General features: G+C 47.3%; 1 protein-coding gene across 1 annotated transcript in view; it reads left to right on the plus strand.

The window, feature by feature from the left end:
• Window positions 1–12,720, plus strand: part of LOC109882787 (microtubule cross-linking factor 1) — a 218,944-nt gene that overhangs the window by 184,285 nt on the left and 21,939 nt on the right. Inside the window, exons 13-16 of the mRNA XM_031810596.1 lie at window positions 4,287–4,534; window positions 5,087–5,601; window positions 7,590–7,949; window positions 8,043–8,591. Of these exons, the coding sequence (XP_031666456.1) occupies window positions 4,287–4,534; window positions 5,087–5,601; window positions 7,590–7,949; window positions 8,043–8,591 (1,672 nt within the window). The remainder of the gene's footprint in view (window positions 1–4,286; window positions 4,535–5,086; window positions 5,602–7,589; window positions 7,950–8,042; window positions 8,592–12,720) is intronic.

Here is a 12,720-nt window from a genome sequence, read left to right on the forward strand (position 1 = left end):
TACAACAGCTATGCTTTACCTTAACAGACTACCATCCTACTGGGTACAAAGCTATGCTTTACCTTACAGACTACCATCCTACTGGTTACAACAGCTATGCTTTACCTTAACAGACTACCATCCTACTGGTTACAACAGCTATGCTTACCTTAACAGACTACCATCCTACTGGTTACAACAGCTATGCTTTACCTTAACAGACTACCATCCTACTGGTTACAACAGCTATGCTTTACCTTAACAGACTACCATCCTACTGGTTACAACAGCTATGCTTTACCTTAACAGACTACCATCCTACTGGTTACAACAGCTATGCTTTACCTTAACAGACTACCATCCTACTGGTTACAACAGCTATGCTTTACCTTAACAGACTACCATCCTACTGGTTACAACAGCTATGCTTTACCTTAACAGACTACCATCCTACTGGTTACAACAGCTATGCTTTACCTTAACAGACTACCATCCTACTGGTTACAACAGCTATGCTTTACCTTAACAGACTACCATCCTACTGGTTACAACAGCTATGCTTTACCTTAACAGACTACCATCCTACTGGTTACAACAGCTATGCTTTACCTTAACAGACTACCATCCTACTGGTTACAACAGCTATGCTTTACCTTAACAGACTACCATCCTACTGGTTACAACAGCTATGCTTTACCTTAACAGACTACCATCCTACTGGTTACAACAGCTATGCTTACCTTAACAGACTACCATCCTACTGGTTACAACAGCTATGCTTTACCTTAACAGACTACCATCCTACTGGTTACAACAGCTATGCTTTACCTTAACAGACTACCATCCTACTGGTTACAACAGCTATGCTTTACCTTAACAGACTACCATCCTACTGGTTACAACAGCTATGCTTTACCTTAACAGACTACCATCCTACTGGTTACAACAGCTATGCTTTACCTTAACAGACTACCATCCTACTGGTTACAACAGCTATGCTTTACCTTAACAGACTACCAACCTACTGGTTACAACAGCTATGAAATAAAGTACCGTCGTTTCTGTTTTCTGTTGCTAGAAGTGACAGTAGATTCCCTGGTGATTGCTGTGATACGGGATATGATCCAAGTCTCTTTGGGAGGGGATAGGATCCAAGTCTCTTTGGGAGGGGATATGATCCAAGTCTCTTTGGGAGGGGATATGATCCAAGTTTCTTTGGGAGGGGATATGATCCAAGTCTCTTTTGGAGGGGATATGATCCAAGTCTCTTTGGGAGGGGATATGATCCAAGTCTCTTTGGGAGAGGCAAGGATCCAAGTCTCTTTGGGAGGGGATATGATCCAAGTCTCTTTGGGAGGGGATATGATCCAAGTCTCTTTGGGAGAGGCAAGGATCCAAGTCTCTTTGGGAGGGGATATGATCCAAGTCTCTTTGGGAGGGGATATGATCCAAGTCTCTTTGGGAGGGGATATGATCCAAGTCTCTTTGAGAGGGGATATGATCCAAGTCTCTTTGGGAGAGGATATGATCCAAGTCTCTTTGGGAGAGGATATGATCCAAGTCTCTTTGGGAGGGGATATGATCCAAGTCTCTTTGGAGGGGATATGATCCAAGTCTCTTTGGGAGGGGATATGATCCAAGTCTCTTTGGGAGAGGCAAGGATCCAAGTCTCTTTGGGAGGGGATATGATCCAAGTCTCTTTGGGAGGGGATATGATCCAAGTCTCTTTGGGAGGGGATATGATCCAAGTCTCTTTGGGAGGGGATATGATCCAAGTCTCTTTGGGAGGGGATATGATCCAAGTCTCTTTGGGAGGGGATATGATCCAAGTCTCTTTGGGAGAGGCAAGGATCCAAGTCTCTTTGGGAGGGGATATGATCCAAGTCTCTTTGGGAGGGGATATGATCCAAGTCTCTTTGGAGGGGATATGATCCAAGTCTCTTTGGGAGGGGATATGATCCAAGTCTCTTTGGGAGGGGATATGATCCAAGTCCAAGTCCTCTGTCCTCTCTGATCCTTCTCTGTCCTCTCTCTCCTTCTCTATCCTCTCTGATCCTTCTCTGTCCTCTCTCCTTCTCTGTCCTCTCTGATCCTTCTCTGTCCTCTCTCCTCTGTCCTCTCTCTCCTTCTCTGTCCTCTCTGATCCTTCTCTGTCCTCTCTCCTCCTCTGTCCTCTCAGATCCTTCTCTGTCCTCTCTCTCCTTCTGTCTCCTCTCTCTCCTCTCTCTCCTCCTCTCTCCTCTCTCTCCTTCTCTCTCCTCTCTCTCCTTCTATGTCCTCTCTCCTCTCTCTCCTTCTCTGTCCTCTCTCTCCTTCTCTGTCTTTTCTGACCCGTCTCTGTCCTCTATCCTCCTCTGTCCTCTCTGATCCGTCTCTGTCCTCTCTCTCCTCCTCTCTCCTCTCTCCTTCTCTGTCCTCTCTCTCCTCCTCTCTCCCCTCTCCTTCTCTCTCCTCTCTCTCCTTCTCTGTTCTCTCTCCTCTCTCTCCTTCTCTGTCCTCTCTCTCCTTCTCTGTCTTTTCTGATCCGTCTCTGTCCTCTATCCTCCTCTGTCCTCTCTGATCCGTCTCTGTCCTCTCTCTCCTCCTCTCTCTTCTCTCTCCTTCTCTGTCCTCTCTCTCCTCCTCTCTCCTCTCTCTCCTTCTCTCTCCTCTCTCTCCTTCTCTGTCCTCTCTCCTCTCTCTCCTTCTCTGTTCTCTCTATCCTCCTCTGTCCTCTCTGATCCGTCTCTGTCCTCTCTCTCCTCCTCTCTCCTTCTGTCCTCTCTGATCCGTCTCTGTCCTCTCTGTCCTCCTCTCTCCTCTCTCTCCTCCTCTCTCTCCTCTCTCTCCTCTCTCTCCTTCTCTCTCCTCTCTCTCCTTCTCTGTCCTCTCTCTCCTCCTCTCTCCTCTCTCTCCTTCTCTGTCCTCTCTCTCCTCCTCTCTCCTCCTCTCTCCTCTCTCCTTCTCTGTCCTCTCTCTCCTCCTCTCCTTCTCTGTCCTCTCTCCCCTTCTCTGTCCTCTCTCTCCTTCTCTCTCCTCTCTCTCCTTCTCTGTCCTCTCTCTCCTCCTCTCTCCTCTCTCTCCTTCTCTGTCCTCTCTCTCCTCCTCTCTCCTTCTCTGTCCTCTCTCTCCTTTCTCTCCTTCACTGTCCTCTCTGATCCTCCTCTGTCCTCTCTATCCTCCTCTGTCCTCTCTGATCCGTCTCTGTCCTCTCTCTCCTTTCTCTCCTTCACTGTCCTCTCTGATCCGTCTCTGTCCTCTCTCTCCTCCTCTCTCCTTCTCTGTCCTCTCTCTCCTCCTCTCCTTCTCTGTCCTCTCTCCCCTTCTCTGTCCTCTCTCTCCTTCTCTCTCCTCTCTCTCCTTCTCTGTCCTCTCTCTCCTCCTCTCTCCTCTCTCTCCTTCTCTGTCCTCTCTCTCCTCCTCTCTCCTTCTCTGTCCTCTCTCTCCTTTCTCTCCTTCACTGTCCTCTCTGATCCTCCTCTGTCCTCTCTATCCTCCTCTGTCCTCTCTGATCCGTCTCTGTCCTCTCTCTCCTTTCTCTCCTTCACTGTCCTCTCTGATCCGTCTCTGTCCTCTCTCTCCTCCTCTCTCCTTCTCTGTCCTCTCTCTCCTCCTCTCTCCTCTCTCTCCTTCTCTCTCCTTCTCTCCTCCTCTCTCCTCTCTCTCCTTCTCTCTCCTCTCTCTCCTCTCTCTCCTCTCTCTCCTTCTCTGTCCTCTCTCTCCTCCTCTCTCCTCTCTCTCCTTCTCTGTCCTCTCTCTCCTTCTCTGTCCTCTCTCTCCTCCTCTCTCCTCTCTCTCCTTCTCTGTCCTCTCTCTCTCCTCTCTCCTCTCTCTCCTTCTCTCTCCTTCTCTCTCCTTCTCTCTCCTTCTCTCCTCCTCTCTCCTCTCTCTCCTTCTCTCTCCTCTCTCTCCTCTCTCTCCTCTCTCTCCTTCTCTGTCCTCTCTGTCCTCCTCTCTCCTCTCTCTCCTTCTCTGTCCTCTCTCTCCTTCTCTGTCCTCTCTGTCCTCCTCTCTCCTCTCTCTCCTTCTCTGTCCTCTCTCTCCTTCTCTCTCCTTCTCTGTCCTCTCTCTCCTTCTCTCTCCTCTCTCTCCTCTCTCCTCTCTCTCCTCCTCTCTCCTCTCTCTCCTTCTCTGTCCTCTCTCTCCTTTCTCTCCTTCACTGTCCTCTCTGATCCGTCTCTGTCCTCTCTATCCTCCTCTGTCCTCTCTGATCCGTCTCTGTCCTCTCTCTCCTTTCTCTCCTTCACTGTCCTCTCTGATCCTATCCTTGTAACATGTTTTTGGTAATGTAGTAGTTTAATGCTCTATTCTCGTCTCCTCCTCCTCAGGGCAAAGTCAGTCTGTTCTATGAGTGACTTCCAGCGTCTGATGGACAGCTCTCCTTTCCTGCCTGACAAGAGTCGTCATGGTGACTGTGGCCGTGACGACGTGACCCCACCCCTTTCACCTGATGACCTGAAGTACATAGAGGAGTTCAACAGTAAGGGGTGGGGCTTTCCTGTCCCTGGCCCCTCCCCTACACCAGGCCACCACACCCCCACACCCATGGAAGCCTGGGCAGAACGGCCCACGTCAGGTACTGATCCAACTGATCCAACTGTTTAAGCATTGTTTGTTTTTGGAATTGCAATCATGTTAATGTGAAGTCAAAGATGGCAAATGTGTTTTCTCACTTTATATCAAAATTACATTTCAATCATGTTATGGTGAAGCCTGCAAGCACATTTTCACATTGTGTGGACAATAAAGCTTTTTCAATCTAAATTCAGAAACATACCCTATGTTTTACTGTCATCTTCCCACCTTGTGGAGATTATTTATTTCTCTTCTAATTCTAATCATTTGAATCATTCTAAATTCCAATCATTCTAATCATTTGAGTCATTTGAATCATTCTAAAATCCAATCATTCTAATCATTTGAGTCATTTGAATCATTCTAAATTCCAATCATTCTAAATTCCAATCATTCTAAATTCCAATCATTCTAAATTCCAATCATTCTAAATTCCGATCATTCTAATCATTTGAATCATTCTAAATTCCAATCATTCTAAATTCCCATCACTCTAATCATTTGAATCATTCTGAATTCAAATCATTCTGAATTCTCTCTCTATGAGTTCCAGAACCATTCCAGCCAGCCTTGTGGTTCCTGACAACCAGTGCTACGCTTACTACTAACACCCTGTCCAGCCCTGAACCCCATCCCCTCTGCCAGCACTCCCCTCTCAGGGGTAACGGGGGTAACAGAGGAGGGGGGGCAAGTGTCCATGTCTCCCACAGCCCCACCCGACCCCCAGGAACCCCTGAACAGGACTACATGTACCCCAAAGGGACCAAGGGGCGAGGGGGTGGCGGTGAGGTGGGGGATCCCCCTGGGGTAGGGGGACCAGACGAGGTATTTGGTAATGGTAGGTGGCCCTCCACCTGTCATAAGGAGTTATTAGAGGGTGGGGGTGGACTGGGAGGCGGACTTAAAGTTCCGTCTGGCGTGGGCCCCATCCCCACGGTGGGGTACGCCTCGTCTCTGGAGCTGCAGCTGTCACGGAACCTCAGTGATGACATGAAGGAGGTGGCCTTCTCCGTAAGGAACTACCGCTCAGGCCCTGGTACCTCGGACCTCCTGGAGCAACACAGACAGGTCTGTTCACGTTGTTGTTGTTGTTGTTGTTTATCTAGCTGTACATTTCACTTAGTTCACCTTTCTATTGTATTCAGTGTCATCAGAAAGTGAACCTTCTCTTATTCCACATTTTGTTACAGCATGAATTCAAAATGAAAATAAAAGACAGAAATATCTCATTTACATAAGTATTCGCACCCTTTTGCTATGACACTTCAAATTGAGCTCAGGTGCATTCCAATGTCCTTTGATCATCTTTGAGATGTCACTACAACTTGATTGGCCAATTCAATTGTTTGGACAGGATTTAGAAAGAAACATTTTCTTGTGTACATTCTAAACTAAAGGTCAAGGTTATCTTGTGTACAGTGCCTTGCAAAAGTATTCATCCCCCTTGGTGTTTTTCCTATTTTGTTGCATTACAACCTGTAATTTAAATGGATTTTTATTTGGATTTCATGTAATGGACAGACACAAAATAGTCCAAATTGGTGAAGTGAAATGGAAAAAAAACGCAAAAGTGGTGTGTGCATATGTATTCATCCTTTTGCTATGAAGCCCCTAAATAAGATCTGGTGCAACAAATTACCTTCAGAAGTTACATCATTTGTTAAATATAGTCCACCTGTGTGCAATCTAAGTGTCACATGATCTGTCATATGATCTCAGTATATATACACCTGTTCTGAAAGGCCCCACACCACTAAGAAAGAGGCACCACCAAGCAAGCGGCACCGTGAAGACCAAGGAACTCTCCAAACAGGTCAGGGACAAAGTTGTGGAGAAGTACAGATCAGGGTTGGGTTAAAAAAAAATATCTTGAGACTTTGAAAATCCCACGGAGCACCATTAAATTCATTATTTAAAAAATGAAGCGAATATGGAACCACAACAAAACTGGGACGCCCACAAAACTCACTGACCAGCCAAGGAGGGTATTAATCAGAGAGGCAACAAAGAGACCAAAGATAACCCTGAAGGAGCTGCAAAGCTCCACAGCGGAGATTGGAGTATCTGTCCATAGGACCACTTTAAGCAGTACACTCCAGATCTGGCTTTATGGAAGAGAGTCCAGAAAAAAGCCATTGCTTAAAGACAAAAATAAGCAAACACGTTTGGTGTTCGCCAAAAGGCCTGTGGGAGACTCCCCAAACATATGGAATAAGGTACTCTGGTCAGATAAGACTCAAATGGAGCTTTTTGGCCATCAAGGAAAACGCTATGTCCGGCGCAAACCCAACACCTCATCACCCCGAGAATATCATCCCCACAATGAAGCATGGTGGTGGCAGCATCCTGCTGTGGGGATGTTTTTCATCGGCAGGGACTGGGAAACCCGTCAGAATTGAAGGAATGATGGATGGCGCTAAATACAGGGGAATTCTTGAGGGAAACCAGTTTTGAGACTGGGACAGAGGTTCACCTTCCAGCAGGACAATGACCCTAAGCATACTGCTAAAGCAACACACGAGTGGTTTAAGGGGAGACATTTAAATGTCTTGGAATTGCCTAGTCAAAACCCAGACCTCAATCCAATTGAGAATCTGTGGTATGACTTAAAGATTGCTGTATATCAGCAGAACCCATTCAACTTGAAGAAGCTGGAGCAGTTTTGCCTTGAAGAATGGGCATAAATCCCAGTGGCTAGATGTGCCAAGCTTATAGAGACAAACCCCAAGAGACTTGCAGCTGTAATTGCTGCAAAAGGGTGACTCTACAAAATATTGACTTTTGTTATTCACGCTCAAGTTCTGTTTGTTTGTCTTATTTCTTGCTGGTTTCATATAAAACAATATTTTGCATCTTCAAAGTGGTAGTGGCATATTGAGTAAATCAAAAAGAAATATTAAATGTAAAAATCTATTTTAATTCCAGGGTGTAAGGCAACAAAATAAGAAAAATGCCAAGGGGGGTGAAAAGTTTCGCAAGCCACTGTGCACGAACCAGTCAATGTATATGTAGTTTATTCTTCTAATGTCTACAACTTTATCTTCTCAACCTAATAGCTCCGAGACACGGCGTGTCAGACCAACGGTTTCACTACTCGGGGAACCCAGACCACCCAGACCATCAGTGTGGGCTTACAAACTGACATCCTCCGCAACCTCACCAGCTCCCCCCACCGCTGCCTCACCCCTATAGGAGGAGGCTCCACCCCCATCTCCTCCCCCTCCAGAAACATCCGTAAGATACAGTACTCTCCTGTAGTCCAGTCCAAGTTCGAGCGGACATGTTGTTCTCCTAAGTACGGTTCCCCTAAGCTCCAGAGGAAGTTGTCGACATCATCGAAGGCTGACCTCCCTGTAGGGGTCTCCTCCAGCTCCACGACCGGCCCCAGGGTTCCGACTCCCACCACCCCCCAGAAGGTAGTTATTGTTTTGAATCCTCAGTCATATTTATCTACGTATTGTTGTAGTCAGCTGCCTGAGGCCACTCTAAGTGTTAATGTATAATAACAGGGGGCCTCTGAGTCGGCCTGGGCTCGTTCCACCACCACCAGGGACTCTCCGGTCCACACCACCATCAACGACGGCCTGTCCAGCCTCTTCAACATCATAGACCACACCCCCGTAGCTTACGAACCCCTGCAGTCCAAATTCACCAAGTCCCCAAGCCGCACCCGCCCCGCTCCCCCTGACCCCTCACCTCCCGGGGGGCCAGGGGTACCCAGCCTACCAGCCTCAGACCCCAAAGACCCCAGGTCCCTTGGAGCAGCCCAGGAGTTCCTGAGGAATGTCCGCGGGCGTTCTCCCAGCCCGGTGCAGCTGATAGTAGAGACCCAGGGAGGGCCGGGGGGAACAGGAGGGGAGAGGACACCGGAGGTGGTCAGTATACGCCAGGACCTGTCTGCCCCGCCTGGATACACGCTGGCAGAGAACGCAGCCCGTCTGCTGAACAAGAAGCTGTTGGAACAGAGCTTCAGGGAGGAGAAGAGACTGGGGTCTGCCGGCCAGAGCAGAGAGGGGAGGCATGGAGAAGGAGACCGGAACCAGGCGGGGTGTATGGAGGTAAATACTGTCACTCTACTCACTGTTTGTTTACTACCATCTATTTTAGGCCCTTCATTAGTGGGCAAGGTAAACCCATTTTCGCGATTTCTGGAATTGATTACGGGGCTCGCCAACAGAAAGGGAAACGCAACACTGTTCTGTCTAGGTGGAGCCTCTAGTAGAGGGGAGGGGCGGCAGGGTAGCCTAGTGGTTAGAGGGGAGGGGCGGGAGGTAGCCTAGTGGTTAGAGTGGAGGGGCGGGAGGTAGCCTAGTGGTTAGAGTGGAGGGGCGGGAGGTTTTTTATTTATTTATTTTTATTTTACCTTTATTTAACCAGGTAGGCAAGTTGAGAACAAGTTCTCATTTACAATTGCGACCTGGCCAAGATAAAGCAAAGCAGTTCGACAGATAAAACGACACAGAGTTACACATGGAGTAAAAACAAACATACAGTCAATAATGCAGTATAAACAAGTCTATATACAATGTGAGCAAATGAGGTGAGAAGGGAGGTAAAGGCAAAAAAGGCCATGATGGCAAAGTAAATACAATATAGCAAGTAAAATACTGGAATGGTAGTTTTGCAATGGAAGAATGTGCAAAGTAGAAATAAAAAAATAATGGGGTGCAAAGGAGCAAAATAAATAAATAAATAAAAATTAAATACAGTTGGGAAAGAGGTAGTTGTTTGGGCTAAATTTTAGGTGGGCTATGTACAGGTGCAGTAATCTGTGAGCTGCTCTGACAGTTGGTGCTTAAAGCTAGTGAGGGAGATAAGTGTTTCCAGTTTCAGAGATTTTTGTAGTTCGTTCCAGTCATTGGCAGCAGAGAACTGGAAGGAGAGGCGGCCAAAGAAAGAATTGGTCTTGGGGGTGACTAGAGAGATATACCTGCTGGAGCGTGTGCTACAGGTGGGAGATGCTATGGTGACCAGCGAGCTGAGATAAGGGGGGACTTTACCTAGCAGGGTCTTGTAGATGACATGGAGCCAGTGGGTTTGGCGACGAGTATGAAGCGAGGGCCAGCCAACGAGAGCGTACAGGTCGCAATGGTGGGTAGTATATGGGGCTTTGGTGATAAAACGGATTGCACTGTGATAGACTGCATCCAATTTGTTGAGTAGGGTATTGGAGGCTATTTTGTAAATGACATCGCCAAAGTCGAGGATTGGTAGGATGGTCAGTTTTACAAGGGTATGTTTGGCAGCATGAGTGAAGGATGCTTTGTTGCGAAATAGGAAGCCAATTCTAGATTTAACTTTGGATTGGAGATGTTTGATATGGGTCTGGAAGGAGAGTTTACAGTCTAACCAGACACCTAAGTATTTGTAGTTGTCCACGTATTCTAAGTCAGAGCCGTCCAGAGTAGTGATGTTGGACAGGCGGGTAGGTGCAGGTAGCGATCGGTTGAAGAGCATGCATTTAGTTTTACTTGTATTTAAGAGCAATTGGAGGCCACGGAAGGAGAGTTGTATGGCATTGAAGCTTGCCTGGAGGGTTGTTAACACAGTGTCCAAAGAAGGGCCGGAAGTATACAGAATGGTGTCGTCTGCGTAGAGGTGGATCAGGGACTCACCAGCAGCAAGAGCGACCTCATTGATGTATACAGAGAAGAGAGTCGGTCCAAGAATTGAACCCTGTGGCACCCCCATAGAGACTGCCAGAGGTCCGGACAGCAGACCCTCCGACTTGACACACTGAACTCTATCAGAGAAGTAGTTGGTGAACCAGGCGAGGCAATCATTTGAGAAACCAAGGCTGTCGAGTCTGCCGATGAGGATATGGTGATTGACAGAGTCGAAAGCCTTGGCCAGATCAATGAATACGGCTGCACAGTAATGTTTCTTATCGATGGCGGTTAAGATATCGTTTAGGACCTTGAGCGTGGCTGAGGTGCACCCATGACCAGCTCTGAAACCAGATTGCATAGCAGAGAAGGTATGGTGAGATTCGAAATGGTCGGTAATCTGTTTGTTGACTTGGCTTTCGAAGACCTTAGAAAGGCACGGTAGGATAGATATAGGTCTGTAGCAGTTTGGGTCAAGAGTGTCCCCCCCTTTGAAGAGGGGGATGACCGCAGCTGCTTTCCAATCTTTGGGAATCTCAGACGACACGAAAGAGAGGTTGAACAGGCTAGTAATAGGGGTGGCAACAATTTCGGCAGATAATTTTAGAAAGAAAGGGTCCAGATTGTCTAGCCCGGCTGATTTGTAGGGGTCCAGATTTTGCAGCTCTTTCAGAACATCAGCTGAATGGATTTGGGAGAAGGAGAAATGGGGAAGGCTTGGGCGAGTTGCTGTTGGGGGTGCAGTGCTGTTGTCCGGGGTAGGAGTAGCCAGGTGGAAAGCATGGCCAGCCGTAGAAAAATGCTTATTGAAATTCTCAATTATGGTGGATTTATCAGTGGTGACAGTGTTTCCTATCTTCAGTGCAGTGGGCAGCTGGGAGGAGGTGTTCTTATTCTCCATGGACTTTACAGTGTCCCAGAACTTTTTGAGTTAGTGTTGCAGGAAGCAAATTTCTGCTTGAAAAAGCTAGCCTTGGCTTTTCTAACTGCCTGTGTATAATGATTTCTAGCTTCCCTGAACAGCTGCATATCACGGGGGCTGTTCGATGCTAATGCAGAACGCCATAGGATGTTTTTGTGTTGGTTAAGGGCAGTCAGGTCTGGGGAGAACCAAGGGCTATATCTGTTCCTGGTTCTAAATTTCTTGAATGGGGCATGTTTATTTAAGATGGTTAGGAAGGCATTTTTAAAAAATATCCAGGCATCCTCTACTGACGGGATGAGATCAATATCCTTCCAGGATACCCCGGCCAGGTCGATTAGAAAGGCCTGCTCGCAGAAGTGTTTCAGGGAGCGTTTTACAGTGATGAGTGGAGGTCGTTTGACCGCTGACCCATTACGGATGCAGGCAATGAGGCAGTGATCGCTGAGATCTTGGTTGAAGACAGCAGAGGTGTATTTAGAGGGGAAGTTGGTTAGGATGATATCTATGAGGGTGCCCGTGTTTAAGGTTTTGGGGAGGTACCTGGTAGGTTCATTGATTATTTGTGTGAGATTGAGGGCATCAAGTTTAGATTGTAGGATGGCTGGGGTGTTAAGCATGTTCCAGTTTAGGTCGCCTAGCAGCACGAACTCTGAAGATAGATGGGGGGCAATCAGTTCACATATGGTGTCCAGAGCACAGCTGGGGGCAGAGGGTGGTCTATAGCAGGCGGCAACGGTGAGAGACTTGTTTTTAGAGAGGTGGATTTTTAAAAGTAGAAGTTCAAATTGTTTGGGTACAGACCTGGATAGTAGGACAGAACTCTGCAGGCTATCTTTGCAGTAGATTGCAACACCGCCCCCTTTGGCAGTTCTATCTTGTCTGAAAATGTTGTAGTTTGGAATTAAAACTTCAGAATTTTTGGTGGTCTTCCTAAGCCAGGATTCAGACACAGCTAGAACATCCGGGTTGGCAGAGTGTGCTAAAGCAGTGAATAGAACAAACTTAGGGAGGAGGCTTCTAATGTTAACATGCATGAAACCAAGGCTATTACGGTTACAGAAGTCGTCAAAAGAGAGCGCCTGGGGAATAGGAGTGGAGCTAGGCACTGCAGGGCCTGGATTCACCTCTACATCGCCAGAGGAACATAGGAGGAGTAGAATAAGGGTACGGCTAAAAGCTATGAGAATTGGTCGTCTAGAACGTCTGGAACATAGAGTAAAAGGAGGTTTCTGGGGGCGATAAAATAGCATCAAGGTATAATGTACAGACAAATGTATGGCAGGATGTGAATACAGTGGAGGTAAACCTAGGTATTGAGTGATGAAGAGAGAGATATTGTCTCTAGAAACATCGTTGAAACCAGGAGATGTCATTGCATGTGTGGGTGGTGGAACTAATAGGTTGGATAAGGTATAGTGAGCAGGACTAGAGGCTCTACAGTGAAATAAGCCAATAAACACTAACCAGAACAGAAATGGACAAGACATATTGACATTAAGGATAGGCATGCTTAGTCGAGTGATCAAAAGGGTCCGGTGAGTGGAGAGGTTGGTTGGTGATTTAGACAGCTAGCCAGGGCATCGGTAGCAAGCTAGCATAGGATGGAGGTCTGTTAGCCACCCCTTACGTTCCGTCAGTAGATTAGTGGGGTTCCGT

This window comes from Oncorhynchus kisutch, linkage group LG30 (assembly GCF_002021735.2).
Source record: "Oncorhynchus kisutch isolate 150728-3 linkage group LG30, Okis_V2, whole genome shotgun sequence".
Lineage (NCBI taxonomy): Eukaryota > Metazoa > Chordata > Actinopteri > Salmoniformes > Salmonidae > Oncorhynchus > Oncorhynchus kisutch.